The sequence below is a fragment of the Eumetopias jubatus genome, unplaced genomic scaffold, assembly GCF_037043125.1.
Source record: "Eumetopias jubatus isolate StellerSeaLion01/CBP00866 unplaced genomic scaffold, mEumJub1_p1.0 scaffold_8, whole genome shotgun sequence".
Taxonomy (NCBI): Eukaryota; Metazoa; Chordata; class Mammalia; order Carnivora; family Otariidae; genus Eumetopias; species Eumetopias jubatus.
Genome location: NW_028274814.1, coordinates 130,288,076 through 130,314,602, shown reverse-complemented (window position 1 = coordinate 130,314,602; position 26,527 = coordinate 130,288,076). Strand labels below are relative to the sequence as shown.

General features: G+C 53.9%; 1 protein-coding gene across 1 annotated transcript; it reads left to right on the top strand.

The window, feature by feature from the left end:
• Nucleotides 1–16,187: 16,187 nt before the first annotated feature.
• Nucleotides 16,188–25,183, top strand: MB (myoglobin). Its single transcript, XM_028088580.1, has 3 exons — nt 16,188–16,282; nt 21,208–21,430; nt 25,037–25,183. The coding sequence occupies exons 1-3, from the start codon at nt 16,188–16,190 to the stop codon at nt 25,181–25,183; spliced, it is 465 nt and encodes a 154-aa protein (XP_027944381.1).
• Nucleotides 25,184–26,527: the final 1,344 nt, after the last annotated feature.

Here is a 26,527-nt window from a genome sequence, read left to right as displayed (position 1 = left end):
GAAAAACCTCCATTATTTTGCCTCCTTGACTATGGCTTTGGATCTAAGCCTTATTCTCTCCCTAACCGCATGGATCTTTCCCGACCCCCACTTGCACCCAAGAAGACCATCCACACAAAATGTGGGTTGGTCTCTCCCTGGCTCTCTCATGAGGCTGACTGTTGAGTGGGTCCATTTTTATACCCGCCACTAGGTGGCGCGGGGCAGGGCCTGAACTTTGTCATGTTTTCTCCTCGGCCATTCCCTCCTGGCACCGTGATCCTTTGTTGGCCCCACATAACCTAAATTCCACAGCTCACAGTACGTGTGCCTCCAGTCCGATGAGATGCAGAAAAGCTTATGCGCCAGAACTCCAGAGATGATAGGGTAGGACTGGCACAGGACTAGGCTCAGTCCCTGGGAGAAGCACATTTTGAGGCAGGAGGGTGAGCTCCTGGGATCTGGTGGCAGAGATGTGGAGCTGGGAAGGGCCAGAGGGCACAGAAGAAAAGGGCTGGTGATGGGGCTTAATTTAGCTGTTGCCCCCGCTGTGCATCAGGACCACCCTCCCCACCCCCACCCCCACCCAGGTCCCCGTGACCCCGTCAGTAAGGATGACACTGCTCATTCTTCTTGTCTGTGGATCTGGATCTCCGATGTGGTTCTCAGGAAGTGCCAGCAGAGCGAGGCCCAAGGCTCCGCCTGGAGAAGGCCAACCCTGGCTGCCGGGATGTCCCACACCGCCTGGTGTCTCAGGTTCTAGATCCTTGTTCTAGATGCTAAAATTCCATGGGAAAGAAAGCAAGTGTTTGGCCTGACACAGAACAACGCAAACTCACATCTCATCCTGGGCTATGCAGAGCACAAGGGTTGCTGGCCACGGGGTGGGTGGGTTTGCAGGGGGCTCCAGTGGTCTTCCGGGAGAGAAGGAGCAGTCCCCATGGCCATGATCAGCCTGATCGTGTGAGGAGATCAGACCCCCACAGCCCCCACCCCGGCAGCTTGGCCCCCAGATCCAGCCTGCTGACCTGTGCTCAGGTCCGCCCTGGGACAGGGGTCCCACATTACAAGAAGGTCAGACCCCAGGATTCTGTCTCGGCCACAGGTATTAGGGACCAATCTTAGGTTCTTTTAGTAAGGCCAGAAAAGACCTCTTTTGCCTCACAGGTCCCAACCAGCCCTGAATGTATATGACATCGGACTGGTCACGACTCTGTCCACCTTTTTAGAAGTTCTTAAAACCAGGATTGACTCAAATGGCCCGTGGCCATTCGCTAGGGGTGGACCTGAACTGTGATTTGCACAGAGGGACTCGCGTTGATACCTGGGACGAGCAGAGAATCTTCCAACAAGAAAGAGCTGGGGGCTAGAAGTCACATTAAAATTTGATCACAGCAGGCATTTGACTTTACCCGTAGCCTGAGCTCACCGTCAACGGCCCCCACACTTCATGCAAAATGACAATGGCCATCTCGCCTCCCCTGAGCATGGGCTCTGTGATAATGGCTTTCTGTGCTTAGGTTAATCCTTTTAATAACTGCATAGGGTCAGTTTGCTGTTGTCCCTATTTAACCAATCAGAACACAGAGACTTAGAGAAGTCAAGGATGTGCCCAAGGCCACACATTCAGCAAATGGCAGAGCTGGGACCTGAGGCCAGAATAATTTTTCTTTTTAAGATTGTATTTATTTATTTGGGACACACAGAGAGAGAGAGAGAGAGAGAGCAGTGGGGGAGGCACAGAGGGAGAAGCAGGTTCCCCGCTGAGCAGGGAGCCCGATGCGGGGCTCGATCCCAGGACCCTGAGATCACGACCTGAGCCGAAGGCAGATGCTTAACGGACTGAGCCACCCAGGCGCCCCTGAGGCCAGAATCCTAATCATTATTCTCTGCAGCCTCTGAGAGCTGAGGATTTAGAGTTGGATTCATCGGTTTAAATCCTATACAATGTTCCCTGGCTCTTCCCAAGGAGAGCAAGGGTCATCTCCCGGAAGGAAAGCCTCAGGGGAAACTCATTCCGCTTGCCCTCCCCATTGTGACCAGAGCCGCCTCTGGCCTCCGCAGAGAAGAGGATGGGAGCAGGGACCCTGCGAGCAGGGACCGGGCCTCTTCCCCAGGGTGGGGCCTGTCCACCAGCCCAGGCCCCCAGGCACAGAGCCAACCAGGAAAGGAAACTCCCTCCTGCGATCATATTCTCGGCCATTCTGCACGGGAAAGGGCAGGCTTCCCCGAAGCCCAGACAGTCTCCAGATGGTTTTTCACTGAGGACTTTCCCAGAAAATCTTGGGAACCCGGGACAGACCGTGGGCTGGGCCAGAGCTCTGGCCAGCGTCAGGAGAATAGGCAGGCCCTTGGCTGCCCTAATGAACCGTGGGATCCCGGAGCAAACCCCTTTTCCTCTGCGCCTGCATTTCTCCATCTGTGGTGGGTTGACTCGTGATCCCAAAAAGGTATGTCCGAGTCCTAAGCCCGGTACCTGTGATTGTGACCTTATTTGGAAATAGGATCTTTGCCAATGGGATTAAGCGAAGGATCTCTGGACGAGATCATCCTGGATTTAAGGTGGGCCCTAAACTCAATGAGAGTGTCCTTAAAAGAACAGGGGAAGACGCAGAGACACAGGAGGGGACTGCCGCATGAAGACACGGGCAAAGATCCGAGTGATAACAGCCACAAAGCAAGGAGGGCTGGCAACCACGGGCCGGTGGGAAAGAGGCAGGCAACAGAATCTCCTCCGTTCCTCAGAGTCTCCAGAAGGAACCAGCTTCTGTTGTTCTAAGCCCCCGAGCCGTGGTCATTCCTTAGGGCAGCCACAGGAATCCACCACACCATCTCTGAGAGAACAGAGGGGGCCAGGAAGTCCCCCAGGGGCTAAGAGAGGTCAGTAAGAGCCTCAAACGTGGCTCCCACCCTGAGAAGCTCACAGCTGAGTTGAGAAGCCATAATCTGCACCGAATTACTGCATTTCAAGCTCCAATTGATGTACCTTCCATACATAGGATCTAGGCTGCCCAGACCCACAGTGGGGCTCCCGGCCGGGGGGCGGGGGGAGGGTGGAAATTCAAACCACAGAGAAGGATTCGTCCCCGGGAACCAGAGGGTGGAGAATAGGGTGCATGGGATGTTGGCTCTGGCAGAGCCACCTCCCGGGAGCTCAAAGCTCCCAGTTGGGTTGGGGAGCCAGGACGAAGTGCCATAGGGCCAGCATCTTCTCTAGGGGCTGCGGTGGCTCTGTGGAGGGGCTTCTGGGCTTCTAAGGTCTCAGCTCAGGGGGTGCCAGGCTGCCCAGGTCAGAGCAAGGGGTGCTGATGGCAAGGCTTAGCCCAGGCCAAAGGGCTTTGCAGGACTGGGAAGAGGGAATTAGGAGACATGGGAATCAGGAGCCTAGGCAAAGACCCCCAGGCTGACCGGTGAGTTTTGGCAGGGTGGTCAGAGCCTCCGTTTCTTCTTCTGGAGCTGGACACAGCAATCCTAGCCTTACAAGGGGTGTAGGACCTGAAAGGAGCAGATACACATACAGTTATCGACGGAGCATCTGGCCGAAGATTTATGGGTCAAGGCACCACTGTCCTGTCGGGAACTGTTGCTTGAAGGGCAGATGAGGTCCAAAGGAGAAGTTCACTTTCTTCCCATGTGTGTGCCCCGTGTCTTCAACCACTAAGTTCGGAGCTGGACAAGCATAGGTTCGAATCCCAGCTCCGCCCTTTCCTGAGACCATGGCCCTGGGAAAAAGGGCTTCTCCTCTCTGGACATTCCTGACCACATCCATGAAAGGGAGATAATCTTGAGACCAGGATGTGAAAGCATGCATACTGTTTGACACTCTTTCTGAATAATGCACAAATTAAAATAAAGGCAGCTGTGTGAGGCCAAGAGCACTGACAATAAATGTGGTAAGAGGTACAGACTACAGATAGTAGTAGCCGAAAGAGCGAGCGTTTGCTCCTCGGAGGTGATCAGGGAAGCTATATCAGTAGGAATCTTTTTTATTGCAAGTGACAGAAATCCAACTCAAACTGCTTTGTGCCCAAATCAGAATGTTTGGCCAATGTAACGATGACAGTATTTTGAATAAGCACAATGCACACCTACCTCAGGGCCTTTGCACTTGCTGTTCCCTCTCTTGGAATACTTTTCACCCAGATATTTCCATGGATCTCTCCTTTACCTCTTTAGATCTTTATCAAATACATTTAAGTTTAAAAATTAATTTAACCAACACTCTTTATGCCTTTTCTCTGCTTTATTGCTTTATTTTTCTCCATAACAGTTATCATCATTTAATACACTATTTTTATTATTTATTTTGGGTATTGTCTTTCTAGTCACATCCCCTCCCCCACTACTATGTAAGCTCCACTAGGTAGGATTTTTGTCTTTTTTAACTGCTGTAGTTCCACTACCTAGGACTATGCCTTGCATGTAGTAAGTGTGATGGTTAATTTTATGTATCAACTTGACAGGGCCACAGGGTCTTTCTTTGGGGTTAGATATCAAGCTTGTGCTGGCCTTTGTTAAAATAAAATCCCTGGGGGCAGGTGGTGGAATCCCAGCTAGTGACCATTAAGACAAGTCACGGGGAAAAATGGTATTCAAGATAGTTACATTTTTTTTAATGTTTTTATTTATTTATTTATTCATGAGAGTCAGAGAGAGAGAGAGAGAGAGAGAGAGAGAGGCAGAGGCAGAGGGAGAAGCAGTCTCCCTGCCTAGCAGGGAGCCCGATGCGGGACTCGATCCCAGGAGCCCGGGACCATGACCTGAGCCGAAGGCAGACGCTTAACCATCTGAGCCACCCAGGCGCCCCAAGATAGTTACATTTTGCCTGAGGGGCAAGTGGAGGGAAAGTTCTGGAACACAGGGTATGCTCTCCACAGGCACTCTAGCCAGGCCATAAGTAGAACGAGATCCTAGGCCTTCAGGGGAAGAGGTCCTAAGGGTTTATACCCTCACAAGTTGGGTACTTTACAGTGTACGAAGCATCTTCCCATCTATTATCTACCTGGTCCTGAGTGGTAGGAATTTCCTCATCCAATAAATATTTATCAAGAATTCCTGCTTAGGGGAGTCATGAGGACCAAATGGGCCTCTGCATACAGAACCCAGGCCCCTGCCTGGGCCCTGGCCAGTCCACAGTGCATGCTCATGTGCTGGGGGGCAGGCGGATAGATGTCAGCATGAACTTGGCCTGTACGAGGCCATGGAACTATAGGGTCGATACAGTTCCTGCTCTCGTGGGCCCCACAGTCCATCAGGAAGAGGGCCATTATTCACTAATTATAAACAGGGCCAAAATTCTAACCGTCTCAACTCAGATGTTTGAAAAAGATGCTTTCTTTAAGAACATCATTTCTTTCTTAGCCATAACGGAGGCCGGTTTCCCACAGCGTATTAAGTGCTGACTCTGTCAGGTCTGGTTGTAGGTATTCTACCTCGTTTCAATTTCACAACGTCCCGTAAGGCAAGTACCTTTGTGATTTGCCATTTGGTTGGCAGAGCAAGAAACCGGCACAGAGAGGTTAAGTAACTTGCTTGAAGGCACACAGCTATAGAAAATAGCAAAGCAGAGTTTGAACCCAGTAGTCCGGCTCCAGAATCCACACCCTTGATCCCTGTATGTTTATCTCCTGCTTGTAAACAACCCCTCCCTCATTGCTACATGTGTGTGTGAGGCGGGGGGGAGGGCAACTTAGGTTGAGCCAGTTACTGGGGTCTCAACCTTTCCTGCTAAGTGTTCAGTGTCTCAGGCTCCGTGTCCTCCGCTGACCCCCACCTCTGCCCCTAACCACCCCCAGTATGGTGGCGGGGCGCTGGGGGGGTGGGGGGCGCCTGGGTGGCTCAGTGGGTTAAGCGGCGTCTGCCTTCAGCTCAGGTCATGATCCCAGGGTCCTGAGATGGAGCCCCATATTGGGTTCCCTGCTCAGTGAGGAGCTTGCTTCTCCCCCTCCTGCTCCCCCTGCTTACGCACATGCTCTGCACGCTCTCTCTCTGTCAAATAAATAAATAAAATCTTAAAAAGAAAAAAAAAAAAGAATGGTGCCTGGGTGTATGGGAGGAGAGGGGAGATGGGCCTTTGGATAGGGGCTGCTAAATAATACACAATTTAAAAATTTCACAACCATTATCCAGTTTACACGTATGAATATTGCCACATAGGTGAAGTATAAGCGTCTCTCTCCTGGTCTGCTGCGGAAGGCCCCCAGAAGGAGGGGTTGGCAAGGGGAATGGGGAGACCATTCCAGGCCAAGGTGGTCCGAGGGTCTCACCGGGGAGTTGGGTCAAACTGCCTCACGGCCTCCTGCTGCCAAGGTCAGATCCCTGAGAGGTGCTGACCCAACAGCCCAGAGCAGAGGTCACAGGATAGGCCAGAGCCCTGCTCCAACTCCGAGCGCCCCCCAGTCCAAAGTAGGAAGGAAAAACAAACCCTGGTTGCCACATGAGCCAGCGCCACTGTTGGCCTCGTGGTTTCTCCAGCCTGGGCCATGGCGCCTAATTTTAACTGACCTGCTGATTCATCGGAGGTGGCTCCCTCCCCCACCCCGGCCCAGCCCCAGCCTCGGCCAGCCACAGCCGCTCCTCGGGGCCTGCCCAAGAGCTGCCAAAATTCTTAAAGTTCAAGGTCATTCCCCCTCTGCTCCAAGCCGGCATTCCAACCTCACCCGTGACCAGTCAGCCTCACAAAACTTCTGGCCCTGTCAACTAGTCTTCTCAGGCTTTCCTGAACATTTCAGTATACATTCCTGCTTCCCTAACTCTCTGGACCATCTTTCAAGCCCCCACTCAAATGCCCTCTTTCATAGGATGCCCTTCTAGACACCCCAGACCCAGTGGCCACCCCTCCCCATCCCCCTGCACCTGCCGCCTTATCAGTGGCGACCACGTTCGCCCGGAGGACAGACTGTGAGCTCCTACTACGTGCTCTGGGGTGATTAAGACACCCGTTATAGGAAAGCTTCCTTCCCAGCCCTTCTTTCTCAACTTTCCACTAGATCCCAAGGCATTTTACTATCTCGGGCCGGGACAGCGGCAGACATCGTGCTGTGTGTCACCAAGCCCGTCTCACTTCCTCTGGGCCCACGGGGAGGTCTCGCTCCCAGCCTCCCTGGAAGCTGGCACAGCCGTGTGGTTGGACGCGCTGATGGTGCAGGGCTGGAAATGACGGGCATCACTGTCAGGCGTGGCCCCCAAACCTCTCACACGCCCTTGTCTCTCCTACTGGATACGGAGGGAGCAGAGCCCTCAGGGTGCTTGGGGACAGAGCGTGGGGCCCTGGATCTCTGTGCGGAGCAGAGCCCTCCCCCCAAGCTTGCACGGGTCGGGAGGTGAGTGACGATTGAGGCCAGGAAGCCACGGGGGCTGGGGGCTGTTGGTTACAGCAGCTAGTGCTCTAACTACCGCACCAACATGGTACCTACGTCCCTCGTGTTCATCTGAGCCCACCGTGCCGCTTCCCTCTTGTCCATCCTCCACGCGCACACCTGACCTGTCCTCCGTCCTCAGAATTTCCCGGGGCCCCCACTGCCCTTGGAAGTTTCCTTGCCCCTCTCTTCCTCCCCTGGTGCTTAAAGGAGGGGGTGTCCCCCACCCCGCACCCTCTCTGGAAACATCGTTGCTGCTTCCCGTACGCCGACGACTCGCTCAGGCTCTGGCCCTGTGTCCGACAGGGTAAACGGAGGCTCCTCCAAGTCTCCGGATAAATTCTGGATGGGGGTCGGGGTGGGGACAAGTCCTCCCCTGGCAGAATAAGGACAGGGAACGAATTCTCAGGGAAAAGGTCGAAGTCACACTAGTGGGAAGATCGGGAATATCTCCTGTGGACGAAGCGGGCTTTTGAGAAAGGAATCACTCTTTGCCGACGTGAGTTGGGCTTGATTTCAGATCAACTAGAGAGAGCCCAACTGCAGTCTGGGGTGTGGGTCAGTGTCTCACTTTGTCTCTGCTTCCTCTGTTCCTTCCCAGCAGCAGGTGCCCCCCTCCCTGGAGGAGCTCTCAGTAGCTAGGACCCGGGCTTTGATTGTTTTTAGAGGGAAGGGAAGAGGTTTGAGGGAAAGGCTGGGCAGCGTGGGGGATGAGGAGGGAAGGACACGGCTGCAGGATGCTCGGGAGAGAGGCTGGGGCGGGTCGGGAAGGGCCAGGGCCTCCCCCTGTGACCTGTTAGCTGGATGTGACCACGCCCGTGCCCCCTCCATGCCCACGTGGCTGGCTGCCTTCTGGCCAGGTGGAGGAAGGGCTCCTCTCCTTTTCCTGGTGGCAGAAGCCTTGTGGGCACTGGGATGGGGTGGGGAGGATGCAACACGGCCACTTTGCCAGATGACAGTCAAGCCTCGGGGACACGTGTATCCCTACACCTGCCAGACAGATGTCCCACAGACAGTCCAGATGCTGCGTCCCAAGGGAGACTTGCTCCTCTGTCCTCCCTGTACCCCACCCACCTTGGTAAATGGTGCCACCCTCTGCCGGTCACACAGCCAGACTCTGACTCCCGCTGCGGGCCCAGGGTCAACCACTCGCCTCCCTCCTTCCCTCGGCCTCCCGTGCAGAGTCTGTCCCCTCTCCTCTCTACCCCTCAGCTTGGAGACCCTCTTCCGGCCTCCTTCCCCAAACCAGTCTGTGCCTGAGAAAAACAAAACATCAGGACAGTGGTTGCGTCTGGGAGGTGGTGGGGGTGGGCCCTGGCCAGCAAGGAGCACGTGGGAACTTTCTGGGGCGATGACAACGTCCTGTATCCTGATAGGCGTGTGGGTTACACGGGTGTATGAACTTCCAAAACTCCATGAATGCACGCTTCACACAGGCGCCTTTCATTGGATATAAATTTCACATCGGAAGAAACAAAATGCAAACAAATATTGAACACTCATGAATGACCTGCAAGCCCAAGGATTCAGGGGGGGAAGGGGACAGAGAGATGTCTGCAATTCACTTTGAAATGCCACAAAAATAGGAAAGACTGGTGGGCGCCTGGGGGGACGGATAGATATGTGATCAAACTAGTTTAGTAAAATGTCAGTGGTAGAACATAGGGGGTGGGCATAGCGTGTTTGCTCTAAAATTCTTTCACCTCTGCGGCATGTATGAACATTTTCAGAATAAAATATCGGGGCACAGTGTCTCCTGCCTCCAGGCTTGTCCCCCGCATGACATGATTCCCACTGCAACTAGTTGGGTGCTCCTAGGACAACACAAAGCCCCTGGCCCTCTCCTGCTCAAACCCCTTCAGTGGCTCTCTACTGGGGAGAAACTTTAACCCCTGTGGCTTTCGAGGCCATCCGTGGTTGGCCACTGTTTATTTTTCTGGTTGTTTTTTCCCATTCCTTCCTTCCCCCCTCCCTCTTCCCACCACAGAAACACCAAAATACTTCTCCTTGCCTGAATATATCGTGTTCTTTACACATCCTGTGGCAGAAATTTCTAGTTTTCATCCAACTTTCATTCTCTTTTTCTTCCTGAGTAATAGAAACTCCCAATTTTCGTCTGTGGATATGGCCATATAGAAATAAACACTACATTTCCAGGCCTCCCTTGCAGAAAGGTGTGGCTGTGTAATGTGCAATGGGAGGAAGCATTGATTACAGTTTCCAGAAAGTGTCCCTAAAGGTAGGGGGCAAAACTGTCTTTACCCCTTTTGCCTTCCTGCTCGTTGGAATGGTGACATGATGGCTGGAGCTCAAACAACCACCTTGGACCAGGAGGTGGAGGCCATGTGTGTGATGTCTTTTCTCCTCGCTGCCACACGATGGCAGCAGGGCCACCCGGTGCTCAGCCTCCCAACTGCCAGAGCACTAAAGGAGCCGGCGGCTGGGTGTGTGCCTTACCAGCCCCGGACCACTCCCTCTGGACTTCCATATGAAAGAGAAGTGAAACGTCACTCGTTGAAGCCACGTTATTTTGGATTTACAACCAGATCTGATCGCAACCCACCAACTACCATATCCCTGAATGTTCTGGTCCTTGTGCTTAGCATAGTCTTTCCTCACCTTGCTACTAGCAAACCCCTAATAATCCTCCATATTTCTACTCAGATATCACCTTCTCTGTTCCATGTGCTTTGGTGAGAGTAATCATTTCCTCCTTAATGATTCCTTTGTTCCTTATATCACAGTGAGCAATTATGGAGCACTGACTGTATACCAGGCACCAAAAATGAGTCCTGTACATGCACTCCCTCTTTTAATTCTCATGAGGACATTTGGGATAGGTAATTATTTTCAAAGTTCCCATTTTACAGATAAAAACCCAAAACCCTGGAATGTTATGATACTCCCCCTGGATCACAAAAGTAACAGGTGGCCGGGCCAAGCATCAAATCCAGCTATCTGATTCCCCGTGCTGTGCTCCTATGCTGTACCATCCCACTACTACCCTTATTACAAAGCCCTGCATCACCTGTTTACACACCCATCCCTCCTGTCACCCCCTAAAATCCAGGGACTGTGTGACATTCACCTTGGCCTCTCTGGGACCCAGCCAGAGCCCAGCCCCCAGTGAGGCCACGTGTCCGCGGAGTTGCACTGTCGATTCAAAGTCTCCCATCCTGGTTCTGGCACAGGAAGGCCTTCCCAGGTTGGATCATATCCCCAGCACTCCTTTCTCCATGCGGCCCCTGTATGCCTTGGGCTTTTGCCCACAGGTCGTTACCTCTGCTGAGAGGGCATGCTCCCTCATACTTTAAGATCCAGCCCCCTGGTCACCTCTGCCAGCAGGTCTTCTCCGTGTAGCAACCCCCCCCCCGCCCCGCCCCACCCTCTACCCTCCCAAAGCCCTTTGCTCAAATCTCTGCTGCATTCCAAATCCCCCCTCCCACCAAGCTTTCCTCCACTCGACCTTGAGTCCCTTGAGAGCAAAGATCATGGTTATTTATCTTTTAATCATTTGGAGAGCCATCCCTGGTCAGTGCCATGAATATAGAGATTGAAAGAGACCCCATCCTGGCTGGCGGGCAGGGTGGATGGGTGAAGGCAGGGACCTGGTGGAAGGGGCAGAGCCAGAGGTGGAGGCTTTTCTCCTCACCGCCACGAGATGGCAGCAGGGCCACCTGGTGCTCAGCCTCCCAACTGCCTTTGCCTTTACCTCCGGGGAAGCCAAGACCTGGGATGGACTCAGTTCAGTAAAATACACATTCAAAGAGCTCACTGACCCAGCTCTCTGCTAGATGTGCTGTCAGAAGGGTGAGAGAGAGGAGAACAAGAAGCATCCAAAAGTTAGACTGGTCCCTAGCTGTGAAGCACAAACTCTGAAACCAGACTGCCTGGGTTCGAATTTTGTGCTTGGCATCGCCTAGCTGTGTGACTTTGGTGGTTACTTAACCTCTCTGTGCCTGCTCTTGTGGAAAGTGGGGTTGATACATGTGTCTATCAAAAAGGGCTGCTGGGAGGGGCAGTGTCCCTGGAGTTCAGTGAGTGTCTGTTGCTTTTGTATGCCTGCTTCTGAGGAAACTTGCAGGGTAGAAATGGGGAGCTCAGCCCAAAGTGGGAGAGAGAAGGCTGCACAGAGCCTGGGGCGGGGCTGGGGAGAAGGCACACCTGCTAGGAAGGGGGTGGAGTTCAGGGAGGATTCATGGAGGGGGAGCTGTTTCTTTGAGATGGGTCTGGAGGGGAGGCAGGAAGGGAGGGAGGGAGGGAGAGGGCTGTGGAGGTGGGGCTGGGCTGCATCAGGGGACAGGTGGAAAGTGGGGCTGGAGGAGCCACCCCAGGCCTCCAAGCCTGCTGCGGAGGGGAGAGAAGGGGGAGGAAGGCTCGTGTCCTCAGGCCACACCTGTTATTGGGATATTGGGATCTTTGTGTCCCTGCCAGCCCCATTCCAATAAAGCCCCTCCAAGCCTCCAGGGAGAGGAGGAGCCTTGCCATGTAAACCGTATTTTTAGTTCCCTGTGCCTTTCTCTGGCTGCTATAAGACACCTCTCCCCACCCCCAGCCCCACGGCTTGGCTGGAGGCTCCAAGAGGACAGCTGGGGAGAAGGGGAGGCTTGGTCAGTACTATGGCTGCCAAGGGGCTGGGAGGAGTGGGGTCTCGGGCAAGCTCGGGGGTCCCGATGCCCCTTCAAGTCTGCTCTGAGTCTGGCCTGGCGCTGGACCAGGAGGGCAGACTGCCAGGAAGGAGCAAGCTAGGCTGGGCAGCAGGGAGGCACGGCCCAGGCTGGCCTCCAAAGGGGCGGCTCCTAGGAGGAGGAGGAGAAAGGGAGGTGGTCAAGGTTGATGGGGCCCTTGGCTCTGAAGGGCCAAAGTCACATCCTCCCTCACTGGAGTCTTAAGGTCTAATCCCCCAGATTCACTGTGGGGAGTTGTTGGCTGCCCAAGGGCCAGCAAACTCCCAGGTCCTTGGGGGAGAGCCACCTGGGGACTCAAACCTGTGTGTGTGTGGAAGTGGGAGAGGGGAGGTGCTAGAAACCCCTTGCTCGAGAGTTCTCTTTCTGTGCTCGAGGAGAGGCGAGAATTGCTGCCTTGAAGATTGACCAGACAGGATCCTGGTTTACCTTGCCAGGGGAGGGTGCTCAGTTCAAATCCTGGGCATGGTTAGTACGGACCAGAAAAGTCTTCGGTGAGCCTGCAGCTTCCCTCACGAGAGAGACTCTACTGGTCTTCTGTATCCCCAAAGAGCCAGCAGAGCACAGACAAGGGAGTGAGTGAGCGAGACCAGAAGGCATGTTTTGGTTCAATATAAAGGAGACATTTTAAAGCTTTAGGTAGTGAGTCCCCTGCTCCTAGGATATTCAAGCGGATGCTGGATGATGATCCGTAGGGAAAATTCCTGCATGTAGTGGGAACTTGGACAAGATGCCGTCAAAGTCCTCTGTTCGCCTCAGGACACGATGGCCCTATCCTTCTACACTTCTCTACCTCGGCCTGTCTATGACTCTGGAGTCTAGCTAGAGTCCCTTTCCAGAGTGGCCAAAGTTGAAGACTTTGGCGCCCCAGAATTTCAACTCTGGGATCTCAAGACTCTAAAATTTGAAGACTTGAGAATGATCCTATACGTCTGAGATTGTGCATTCAAAGGATCCTGTGACATGAGAGGAGAAAGAGGGTGGGGCACATCCAACTTGGAGGGATGCAGTTTTGCCCCGCTGGGTGTCAAACTAGCCCGCTTCTGTGCGTGTGCGTGTGTGACACGCGAGTGTAAGGCTGCTGGAGTTTTTCCTATTTCGTGCATCTCCAGCTTCCTTGCCCCGGCCATTTGAAGACTGTTGCAGGGATAATTATAGCCCCCAAACAAAGCTGGCGACTCCAGGTAGCCATGGCAACCGTTAGGTAATGCCTGTTCTGTTGTAGAGATGCATGAGTGCAAACAGATGTCGGCTCCTTCTTATTAGCTTAAATGGTAAAACTTAAAAGGTCCAACGACTTCAAAGCCACAGGTCTCCAGGAGCACGCCAGTTAATGGGGGCGACTGCCAAGGGGTGACAGCTAAGTATTAAACACTTTAGCATCGGTAATGATTTGATGAGCTTTTAAATGCTCAGGCTGTCCCTAGACAGCTTGGAGGCTGGAGATGGCAGAGTTGTGGCTTACCAGCCCCGGGTGGTGGGTGCGTATCCTTTCCAGGGCCCTGTTCCCTTACCGCCAGGTGGGGTACCACGCTGCCCTGCCCTGCCCTGCCACTTAGTGGGGCTCAGCCTCCAGCGAGTGACTGGGACGAAGCACTGCAGCTGCTGAGGGTCTGAGCCCTTGGCAGACCCTCTCCAAGTGGCCTTTCCTCTTGTTCCTGGACCTCGCCTGGAGTAAGCCCTTAGTATGGGCCTGCTGAACGAAGAGATAAATGATGGCCCCCTCCTCCGTCCCCTCGCCCCATTCCTGTGGCATCTTTAGCTACTCATTCTACTACGGCATCCTCCACTGGGAACGGTGGATGGGCTCCACATCCCTGGGTTAACAGGAGCCTCGTGTGGGGACTCCTGGAACATGGTGTCGGGGAGGGACACCTCTGGTTAGGAATGAGCTGATTCGATAAAGAAATAGGGCTCACCGAAAGGACACACGAGGGTCCTATAAGAAGTGGCAGTTCATGGACCCCCAAATGGTAACTGGGCCGGGCTTGACAGAGAATGGAGTGAATTCTGGACCCCTAGGTTACACTAAAGGGCTCTCGGTTTGGGGTTCTTACTCAGGGCTGGCCATGAAACGGACTCTCTTCGCTGCCACATTTCCTGCCAATTAGACAATTCTTGCCAAAGGCCCCTGTTCATATTTTGCAGAGAGGATCTGATTTGGTGTGGCTAGTAGACACTGGCTGTTGGACAGAGCCCTGCCATTGGCTACCCCAGGTTACGGGCCAGCCCCGGGCCAGTCACCTTTGACTGGGGTAGCGAGGGGGAAGAACACGACCTACGTGGTCATGGAGGGGCTAGGGCTGGGCAGTTGCTTTTAGAAAGAGCTGTGTATGTGGGATAGTCATACCTGACATGTCTAATACAGACCCAGGACAGCCAGGACACTTGCTTCTTTCTGAACCTCATTGTTCACGGCTATAAAATGGGGTGATGCTCATTACCTTGCAAGACTATTGTGAAAATTAGATGTAATCCTGCCCAAGGAGGCACTTGGTAAACTATAAAATCCTGTGTAGATGGAAGGAAGGGCCTGTGCACCTAGATCATAGCACTGTATCAACTGTACTGTAAGCTTATTCCTTTTATCTCCCCAAGGGACTGTGAGTTTCTTGAACACAAGGATGTGTTCATCTAGTTTTGTTGTCCTCGGCATGTAGCAGTTTCCACCACACAGTAGGTACTCTGTAACTATGTGTTGGATGGATGAATGGATGGATGGACAGATGATGGATGGGTGAACTAGCGGGTGGATGGATGGATGGACAGATGGATAAATGGATGATAGGAAGATGGATGGATGGTTGGAGAGATGGATGGATGGATGGACGGACAGACGGACAAATGGATGTTGGGAAGATGGATGGATGGTTGGATAGATGGTTGGATGGATGGATGGATGGATGGACAGATGGATAAACGGATGATGGGCAGATGGATGGATAGATGGATGATGGGTAAATATAAAGAAGGCCAACCATCTTCACTTGCCTTTCATACAAAGGCCATCTATCTTTTTATTCAACAAACATTTATTCAGTTCCAATTTGGCACAGGGCCATGTGTGAGGTCCAGAAAATACATAAGTGAATAAAATAAATTCTCTGCTGCCCTGAAAATAAAAATAAGGTATTCAGGAGCCTGGACTCAAGAGGCTGACTTTCTGGGTTCAAATCCCAGCTCTCTACCATCAACTATGTGACCATGGCAAGTTTCCCAAACTTCCCCTCGATTCAACAAGGATAATGTCATATCTATCATAGAGATAGGGCTGTCGGGGGATTAAACAAGTTACCAAATGTGAAGTGCTCAGAGTGTGTATCGGCTGCTATCATACACTCATGGCGGAGCCAGCATGGAAACTACGAAATATGGCACCATGAAGGAAGCAGCACAACAGGAGTACCTACAAGTAAATGGAAAGAGGAAGAAATTAATTGTGCCTCAAGGGGGGAGGTCAAGCAAAATTTCTCAGAAGGAAATATTTGAGCAAGGTCATGAAGGCCATGAAGCCAGGAGTTTTCTGGGTGGAGTGGGAAAATTCAGACTCCATGAGGCTATGGATTCGTCTGGGTTCATCCAGCTATGAGCAGGAACCACCTCAGCTCCTTCCCTACCACTGCTGGCTGGATGAGGGGCACTCTGGCAAAATGAGCGGGTTGTGGACAAGGAGACCGCTAAGGGCCAGGACAGCCCCAGGGCCAGACAGGGTGCTGCTGCCCGAGCTTGTAAACATGACAGTTCCTCCTGGGATGGTTGACAACAGGGAGCGTTGAGTTTCAGGCTGCTGGCGTCGGCCTTGGTGGTGCCCTTTCTGCTGGCTTCTGAGACTCCAGACGGTGGCCCAGCCTCCTCCCTGCTCTTGCCACATACACAAACACCCCCACGCCCCTGTGGCCTGAGTTGTCCTACCTCCCCCCAAATGGCACCTGCCCCAAAATAGCTTCCATGTGAGAGCTACAGAAAGGAAAAGATTAGACCCCGCATGAAAAGGAGGGAGGGGGAGGAGGAGGAGAGAGAGTGAGCAAGCTGTCAAGTGATATGTGTCAAGCTTCTGGGAAAGTATAAAATCCCTTTGGGGCCAGGCGATCTCAAACCCCAGCTGTCAGAGCCAGGACACCGAGTCAGACCGGACTTGCTCTTTTTGTCTTCCTCAGATTGCGCCATGGGGCTCAGCGACGGGGAATGGCAGTTGGTGCTGAACATCTGGGGGAAGGTAGAGGCTGACCTCGTGGGCCATGGGCAGGAGGTCCTCATCAGGTAAAAGGAAGAGATCCCATCGCCTCTGTCACCCACTCCCCAAAGATCAAGGGTGTGTGCCTGTAAGGTGGAATGTTTGCCTGGGGTTGACCAGTTGGCTGCGTCAGTTGAGTTTGTTAAAACCCCTGCTGGGTTCTCCTTTGCTTGTGTCAGGGACTTGAGTCCAGAAAGGAAGAGAGAAAAAGAGATCCAGCTCATGCCTGTGTCAGCAGCAGGAGAAGCCTGGTGCTCAAATGCTGGATGCCTAGCACCCACCAAGAGGAATCCTAGAATTGTAGACAGAGTTAACAGGTTATCTCTCAGGCCCTGAGACATCTTGTCCAGCCGCTTCAATTAATGGTTGAGGACAAAATGGACCTGAGAGGGACAGGACCTCCCCCATATCACAAGTCTGTTAAGGGCTATGAACTGTCAAGTCTAAGACGTGGTCTTCAAGATGAGACCCGCAGCTCTAGAACGGGTTCTGCCACCGAGCAGCTGTGTGACCTTTGGAAAGGTACACAAGCTCTCGGAGTCCATTTCCTCTCCTATACAATGGGGGGATATGCTAATATCTACATTTTAGAGTGGAAGTGAGATTGAATAAGATAATGCATGTAAGGGGCCTGACACTGTTCGTGGAATATAGCAGGTTCTAGAGGTTGTTAGTAATTGTTATGGACGGAGCCAGACTAAGGACCTTCACAGCATTAAACTTAGAAAACAGAAGACAGAGGCCCATTCGTGACATTTGATGTTGAGGAAGTCTTGAATTTGAGAGCTCTGAGTGGGGTGGTCTCTAGGCGCATCTTCACTGCTATAGCAAAGGGTTCCTGAATAAACAAAAGAAAACAAAATTCTAAGCTCTGTACATAAAGGATGGCGTGGGATTTTATTTTCCCATTGCCCTCAACCACAGATGGTGTTAGACCCCGCTTCTGGTCCCTTCTCTCATGCTCTGGGCCAGTGCGAGTCAAATATCTAATGGGGCGTAAGTCAACATTTCTGTACCTGGGAGCAAGTGGGCTCTGGAGCTGCCAAAAGTGCATGGATTGTCATTCACACTTTAATTTACAGATGAGTTCCTCCCTCTTTGTGGGCCAGGTTTTCCTCCCCCTTCAGACGCGTTTTCAGTCTCCCTTGGGCTTCACTCATTTCCAGGTCCCACGTCTGGGGAGAACGGCCAGTCCCGTGAGCTCTGTGATGTGAAGTCGGAGCCCTTAGTGGTCCATGCTAAAAACACCCGGGGAAGGATGGTCAAGTTCTCTGTTGCCTCTGACTGGCATCATGGAGGTGTTCCCTTCTGTCTTTCTCCTCCTGTCCCTGACAGCAAGACATATCAGCTCCTCAGCCACGTTTGCTGGGTGACCTTGGACAAATCACTCCTCCTCTCTGGGTCCTGTTTGCCTATTGGTTGAATGAAACGATTGTCTGCCAGAGTCTCTGGGGTCCATTTCTGCTCTCATGCCCTGGCTTTCCTTGGACCCATGCTCCTCCCCTGCTTTTGAAGAGGAGAGGGAGGGTAGTTGGGGTTGGGGACCAGTTTGCCGAGCACGAGCCTCTCCAAGGCAATCTGGGGGCTGCCAGCCCCCAACACAGTGACTTGAAGGAGACTGGGGGTATTAGGTCATCAGGGGAAACATTCCCTCCCTGCCCAGGGTGGATCAGGGAGACCTGCCAAGGGCCAGGGCCAGGGATGAGATGTGATGCCTGAGACACCAGCCCCTGGAAGGTCCCAGAAAGCCCAATGTCTTGTCACGTCTTAGGCTGTGGGACATACAGAGACCATGCCAACTGGTTCTGCCTTCTTAGTGTTTGGGGTCTGGGGAGATGGGCCTCCCTGTGTGGAGAGGGCTGGTGGGGGGGGGGGATGCTAACTCCCAGGGCTGCATGTGCCTCTGTGGGAGCTGGGCTCCTGGTTGTGTTCCAGATGCTGAGCCTGGGCTTCCTTACTGACCTTGGCAAGGTCATTTCTCCTACTCCCCTGATTATAAAAGACAGCAAATCCTGTTTGGCTGAGCCTGCTAATAAAACACAGAGGGCTTCACTCCAAGTACATGATCATAAAGGTCTAGAACATAAAAGCCAGAAGGTCGGTTGGAGAGCCTGGCTCCAGGAGTGGGGGTCCAGGAGGGAGGGGGCTGCTGAGTGTGCCCCTGCCGTTCCTTCTCCTGCCCAAACTTTCTGCTTGTTTTATTTTTGCATTTGGACAAAGAATTTTGAGGCCATGAAAAGTTTGAAAATCACCGCTGGTGGCCAACACTTCTCATGTTACAGGGAGGAAACATGGCCTGAGGGTCTCGGCCAGCCAGGGGCGGCTGTAGACAGAACCCCAAACCTGATGGCGATGATGATAATGATCGGAGACGGTGGTGGCCACGCCGGTGATAATGGTGGTAGGGACAATGAGGAAGGAGGAGGACAGCAAATATTTACGCGGTACACACCGCCTGGCCCTGTGTTCTGCGCTTCATGCATATTAACTCACTTAAGCCTCACAAGTGCCTCATGAGGTAAATATTATGATCAGCACTCTGAACAGAGAGGTTAAGTAACTTGCCCAAAGTCACACAGCTGAAATTCAAATCCAGGCAGCGTGGACCCTCACTCATCACACCTCTGCTCTGGAGCCCCAGGCTTCCATGTGGGCGTCCAATCAGGCCTCAGTTCAGAGGACGGCTGGGAGGTGGCCTCCTTTCTCGTTGACTTGCCTGAGGCCTGTGATAGGCCAGGCAGGTAGACATATGATGGAAGATGACAACCCGAGGCAAGGAAGGGCTTCTGCAACAGTAGAGAAAATCCGTCCGTCCTTCTCCTCGCGGTGAGGGCTTCCTCTGTCCATTCGCAGGGACCTGTCGTTAGGTTAATCCAGGTGTGGCCTTCTGTGGCCGCCTGGCGCTCCCAGTGGCAGGACTGTGGGCCGAGGGAGAGAGGTGGCTGAGTGGTGCCAGAATGATCTGGTGGGCATGGATCAGCCCGATTTTCCTGCACTGTTGAAAGTAAATCTGGGCTCCCTTGCCAGCTCATTGGTGGAGAGTGGAAGGTGAGGCAGGGGTCAAGCCTTCGAATTTGGAGGCTGAGATATCAGCTAGACCAACCCTTTTGTTTTATAGATGCGTGAACCAAGACCCAGAGAAGTTGAGTGATTTCTTCAATGTCACAGAGCACATTGGAGACAGAGCAGGGACCAGAACTCAGCTTCCATAATTCTCAGTCCTGTGTTCTTTCTCCCATACATCTGGGGGCCTCCCAGAATATCTGAGACTCCTGGCTGCCTTGGGTACCAGCCCTTGGCCTTCATCTGCCCCGGATAGCTCCCTCCAGTGTCCCGACCTCCGACCTTCCCCTGTAGGTACTAGGTCTCGCATCTGCCAGGCAGGGATCATTGTCACCAGATAAGAATAGGAGCTCAGGGACCCTTGGGTGAAAAGTGCCAGAGATGAGCTGTCAGTGACACACATGGCTTGGTGGGGCCAGGGCCGGGGCCGGGGCCAGGGGGTGGTGAGGTGGTGACATTGGGCAGGGCGTGGACAGCCCTGAGCATTCTGGGGAAGCAGGAGGGATTCGCTCCCGGGAGAAGGGCGTGCTCCCTGTTGGTGCTGCCCTGTGCACGCTTGTGTGTGTCTGGGTGTGCACACATGTGAATAAGGGTGTGTGCTAGGAGATGCTTCCACAAACTGGAGTGTGTCCGCAGCAGGGCTGGAAGGTGTGGCAGAAGCTATGAGAAAGAGGAACTTTCTGAGGACCTGAAGCCATTAGACAGGAGGAGGGAAAGCCTGGGCAGACAGGGTCACTCCTGGAAACATTTCCGGGTGTGACACGAGACAGAGAGCATGAGTTCTAGAACCATCCAGTCTCTGCTGTGGGCTTTGCCACCAGCCAGCCGTGTGACCCTGAGCACGTCACTTACCTCTGTGGTCCATTCACCCACAAGGGAAATGGGGAGAACCACTCCCATCTAGGCGGCAGGTAGGACTCCCTTTAACCAACACCCACCTTTCCACAGCAGGAAACACTGAGGTCCAAGGTTACAGGTGGCTGCTCAGGTTCATGGGCAGAGTCCTTCTGTGGCCAGATCACTGGCTCCCTGGCAGGAGCGGGGACCTGGTCTTTGGCAAGTGGCTCCCCCTCTGACCCCGGGGCCTCACTGTCCGTACTGTGAGGAGCCTGGGAGGGACAGGGAGTCTGAGCAAAACAAGCAAGAGCTTTCTGAGCCCAAGAGCTAATCTGGAGTGGAATGGTCCTCACAGGTAGTAGTGAGTCTCCTGTATCTGGAAGTATTCAAGCAACTGAAGGATAATCCCTGGGTAGGAAACTGCAAAGGTAGTCCCCTGCATGGTCTATTTTTTGAGTCATTCTGATCTGTTTCCAGTTGGCCCTTCCGCACACCAGCCCTGTAATGTTGAGTTACGCCTTCCCACCTCTGAGCCTCTGTTCCCTCAGAGGTGTAAAATGGGAATAGTGGGACCCTAAGGGAGGTGCACACAGGAGGTACTCAACAAATCCAGGGTCCTCCGGCCCTGGTGCCTCCATGTCCCCCTCTTCTGCCCGATTCCAGTTAGTCACCTACTCTCCAAACAACTTAGAGAAAATAGGGGTGAAGCCAGGGACCAACGCAGACACATCCTTCCCTCCTGCCTCTCACCGTAGCAATGCAGAAGACGCAGATAATGAGGATGAGAAAAATCATAAAGCTGAGCCTTTGTATAGCACGCTGCGTGTGCTTGGTGCATATGCTCTCATTTAGTCACAGCATTGCTGCTATGGGCAGGGACCCGTTATCCCCTTTGTTTGGATGAGGAAGCAGAAGGCCAGGGAGGTAGAGTGACCTGCCCAAGGTGACATAGCTGGGAAGTAGGGGAGCCCAGCCTGGCATTCGTGTCCGGCCGCCTCCAGACCCCACGGCGTGTTCCTGTGTCTGACTCCTGCCCTCCATGTGCCCGCAGGCTCTTTAAGGGCCACCCTGAGACCCTGGAGAAGTTTGACAAGTTCAAGCACCTGAAGTCAGAGGACGAGATGAAGCGTTCAGAGGACCTGAAGAAGCATGGCAAAACGGTGCTTACGGCCCTGGGGGGCATCCTCAAGAAGAAGGGACATCACGATGCTGAGCTGAAGCCCCTGGCCCAGTCACACGCCACCAAGCACAAGATCCCCATCAAGTACCTGGAGGTAGGAGGCAGGGCAGGGGCGGGTGGGAGGGTGGCAGGACAGGCCTCGGAGGGATGCGATTTGGGTTCGAGTCCCAGCTCGGCCCACGATGCTCCTCCTTGTGCCCCAGGGCCCTCATCTGTAAAATGGGCTATTGCCCACTTTGCCTTCCTCCTGGGGTCACTGAGAGTAAACCCACTTCTCTCCCAAATCACTCTGCCATCTAGGGGAAGAAGGGAAGAGCAGATATTGGGAGCACCCCTTGTATTCCCCTTCACGGGAAGGTAGCACTATCGTACCCCCTGGGCAGATGAGTAAACTGAGGCACAGGGAGGGCGATAGCTTGTCCCTGGCACACTCCCAGGATTCAGACTAGGGCTCTGTTCCTCCAGACCCCTCGCTCCTAACCCTTGTGCCACAGGGAGCCTCAGTAGAGTAGCTGGGGCTCCATCCGGGGGTGGGGGTGGCCAGCAGGCTGGCGCCACTGGTTCCAGCATCTTTACAGATGAAAAGAGAGAGAGCCATGGTGTCCTAGGCAAGGGGAATTGGTCTGAACTTCCTTTGATGGGCTGAGAAGTTGGGTGGGCAGGGGAGAGCCTGAGATGCAGGCAGGAGGGGTGTGGCAGGAGGGAGCACTGAGATCTGGATAAAGGGCCTTAGGATAGGTGCAACCCCTGGGGATGGGAGCAGTAGACAGGCTGGTGCAGTGATGAGCATAGAGATCATGGTCATAGCTACCAGTGAGGATGGGCCTTGGTAAGCATTCGCCTGGATCACTGCATGGAATTCTCACCGTCTCCCCGAGGTGAGGAACTGCATTCAGGGTCTTCTTTTTCTCTGACACAAAGGAAGTTCAGAGATAAGGAGTCCAGAGCCAGTGTGGGGGCCCCACCGCCACCAGGGGTGCAGGCTTTCTCCATGCTGCCAAAGTTGGCATGAGTCCTCAAAGTTGACTCATGGTCCAAGATGGCTGCTAGAGCTCCAGCCATCTGGTCCATGTTCCAAACAGGAAGCAGGAGAAGAGAGGAAAGCTCTCTTTTAAGGAGTCACAGAAATCCCATCCAGCAGTTTTGTTTACATCTCATTGGCCGGAAGTTAGTTATAAGACCACATCCACCTGCATGGAAAGCTGGGAATTGTAGTCTATTGCCACTCCAACTACAACTGGTGTTCTGTTACCAAGGAAGAAAGAGAAGAGGGGCATGGGGCAGGCAGTTAGCAGACTCTGTGCCAGGCAGGTACCCTTCTTCATACCCACTTTACAGATTTGGAAACTGAAGTCTCGGAGAGGTTAAGTAGCTTGCCCAAGGTGACACAGCTAATAAGCCAGTAGGTACAGTCTGACCTATGGTACTCGGGAACTCAAGCTCTTAATCCCTTGTGGCACAATGTCTCCCATCAACCACCACCGCCCCTGTCTTCAGCCTCTCAGCCAAACCTCCCTGCACTCCAGCTGCCCCCACAAATCACACAGAGACAACCTTGCCTGCCCTTGAGGAGCGGGTCCTGCCTTTGAGACTCCGCGTATGCTGCGGCCCCTGCCCTCCCCATCTTCTCTTGGCAACAGACCCCTGTCCATCCTCCAGGGCCCAACTTAGAAGCCACCCCCTCTGCACGTGGCTGTCAGCTGCTCCATCCACTGGCGCCCCCCGTCTCCCCCCTGCAAAGCCGCTTTATCCTCATCCCTTGTCATGGCGCCTGCCTGGCTATACTGGGATTTATCTCTTTACCCAGCTGTCTCCTGGCTGGGGCATGAGCTCCCCAAGGGCAGACCCTGGCTCTCCCATTTCTGAACCCTGGTGGCATGTGGTGGGCTCACAATATAACTTGAATGACCCCTCCCCTCTAGGGGGACAAGGAAGCAGGCTCAGAAAGAGAAAACGATGTATCCAAGTGGAGTAGAACCCAGGTCTACTTAAAACAAGTTTCATTTACTGCGTAAATCCCTGCAGAATCTAAGGCGGAGCCCCATGTCTGCTCTCCTGGCTCACTGTGGGACCTCCTTCCGTGCTCTTCCTAGGGGGCTGCTACTTCCCGGCGGGGAGTGAGGGGGCCGCAGAGGGGGCTGGGTGCCAAGGGCAACTTTTCTCAATTGTCTGGCTGCCTGAGCCCACCCTTACCTGGATATTAGTGGCTGTGCCCCAGACTCAGAAAAGGCTGAGTGAGGGGACCCGATGGGGTCAGCTGAGCCCCTGTTTTATGGTGAAGTCACCCATGGGGGTCACGGCAGAGCAGAGCCTAGAACCTGGGTCTCCCACATTTTCCAGGGGCAGGGTTGACTTCATGGCAGCCCGAACCCCCACTTTGTTTTGTGACATTTATGACATTAGAGGTGAACTTAAACATATGTCCAGATCGATGCCCAAAGGCAGGAGTTGGAGGAGTGGAGTTGTCCTTGTTTCTTTTTTTTTTCTTTTCTTTTCTTTCTTTCTTTCTGTTTTTTTTTTTTTTTTTTTTAGAGAGAGAGCATGGGGGAGGTGCAGGGGCAGAAGGAGAGGGAGAATCTGAAGCAGATTCCATGCCCTGGGTGGAGCCCAATGCGGGGTTTGATCTCACGATCCTGAGATCATGACCTGAGCTGAAATCAAGAGTCTGACGCTCAACCAACTGAGCCCCCCGGGCGCCCCGCTGTCCCTATTTCTAGGCAGAACCGTGTTTACGGGCTGTTGCCGTGGGTGCCTCCTGAGGCCTCTGTCACCATGTGCCCCCCGTTACCAGCCTGTGGTCACTCGCACTCGGGGCGCCCTGAGAAACTGGGAAAAGCCAACCGAGGTATTGTCCCTGCCTCTGTCCCTGGCTCTGGCAGCCGTTTGCCCACAACCCGCTGGGTGCACATTCCAGCTCTGCTGTCCACTTGCTGTGTGACCTCAGTCTGGCTACTTTCCCATCTGGGCCTCTGTAAAGCGACACCACTTGGTCCACTGGCCAGAGTTGTGGTTGGCATCAAATCTTGACCCACTGTCAAAAAGGCCCCGTAGCATTTTACACCCATGAGATCTTTCAGTCGCTAAAGCAGCCATGCTGTAGATGTTCCCGGTAATGACACTGTGGGTGTCTGAGAACTTGTGGGGACAGTGAGGCTGGTATGGGACAGGATGGGCCCCGGGACGAGCCGTAGGCCTCCCTCCTTCCTCGTCCTCACTCCTTCCCGCCCACCAGTAATTCTGAGCACCAGTTCTGTGCTTGGCCCAGAAATATGATGCTCTGCCCTCCACCCCCGCCAGCCCCCAAGTAGGCTACTTAGAGCAATAACCACACTAATCCATCGAATGCAAAAATTAAACACACACAGATGGAAATAGTTTCTTTCTAGATTTTCCGACTGCGGAATCCTGGGTAAAACCACGGAATAGGAGCATTTCCCTTCCTTTCTGCTGCCAGCATGGAGGCAGTGTCCTGGGCTCTTGCACCGAGGTGGGCCTGGCTCCCCATCGGCACCTGTCTCCCAGGGTAGTAGGGAGAGAAGGAATTAATCCATAGAGACCCCTCGGAAGCACGCCTGGTGTGTAATAAGCCCTCGATAGATGGCCGTGGAGTAAAGAGAAGGTGGGACTCAGTCTGATTCCCATCTGGCTCCTGGCGTGCGCGCCCCTGTGACCGGCACCCCCTTCTGTCTCCCCCCCGCAGTTCATCTCAGAAGCCATCATCCACGTCCTGCAGAGCAAGCACCCCGGGGACTTCGGCGCCGACACCCATGCGGCCATGAAAAAGGCACTGGAGCTGTTCCGGAATGACATCGCTGCCAAATACAGGGAGCTGGGGTTCCAGGGCTAAGCACCTGGGCGCCCCCACTCCCACCCCCACCCACTCGGGCCCCGGGGCCAAGGGTCAGGTGGGCCTAGATTTCCTGTAGCCATGTAGAGTTTGCTTCTGAGTGTCTGCTTTGTTTATGAGAGGTGGGTGGGAGAGGCTGAGGGGCTGGGCTAGGCTGTTCAGGGTGGCTTCGCTTGCCTGGGGACTGGGGTCCTTGTGGAGGGTCATCACCCCGGGAACCAGGAGACATGTGACCCTTTGCTCACTGTGGCCCCGCAGTGTTAATTCGCCTCTCTCCTAAACTCCAACCCAATTCCTCCAACCTCCAAACTCAACCACACCTTCACCCTCACCTCTAATCACAAATCCAAGCCATAAACCAAGGCTCGGCCGTAAAGAAGTTCTCCCATCACCCCCCGCCCCAAAGTCTGTCTGCAGTGAGAAAGAGGTGTGGACGGAGAGGGACAGCCACACGCATCCCAAGAGAGGCGGCGGGGGTCTGGAACATAAGTGTGCCTTCTCAGCGAATGTAGTGACTCACCTGGTTTTAATAAAATACCTTGCAGCATCACAGTCTCTGCCTGGTGCTCTTCCTCTCCTGGAGCAAGTGAAGGGGCCCCCAAGGAAGAAATGGCTGGGATCGTGTGTGCAGACGACCCTGGGGGGCGGAGGCAGAGGGAGAGGAGGAGAGGAGGGGAATGCGGCAGGAGGGAGAGAGGGACGGGAAGCTGCCTGCCTTAGATCACCCCTCAGTGGCGGCGACAGTGCTGGGCACGGGGAAGGAGGGGGGACAGCCCTGGCCAGTGGGGGAGGTGGGCTGCTCAGCAGACCTGTGCAGTAAGAGGCAAATAGTTGCAGGGTGCCCAGAGGAGAGGACCCAGGGGGAGGCGGTCACTGTGGTTACGGCAACTTCAGTAACACGCCACGGACCCCGGCTAGTGAGCGGCAAAGCTGGGTTCAAAGCTGGGGAGGCAGCAGGGACTCCAGCTGGGGAGACGAAAAGGTGGCCAGCCGGTGGCGGGCACTGACCTTGTGGCCACAGAGAAAGGTCAGACGCATGGGGGATCACTTACAAACACAGGCCAGGGGCCACGATCCATATCTACAAATGCCGCGCACACGGACAGAATGTGTGATACTGCGGTGAGGACCCAGAATAAAACACTGGCATGTGACCGTGGCAGCCAGGCAGCAGGCTGGAGCCGAGGCCGTGGACAGGGGCCACGGAAAAGGTGGCCTGAGTCCATTGGAGCGCCCAGGCCGGGAGGAGCTCAAACAGCACCTAAGACTCAGTATACCAACTCCGGGAAGCCACAAGTCCTCAGCCCCGTAAAGCTCCAGGAAGGGAGCTAGTCACCCTTGCCT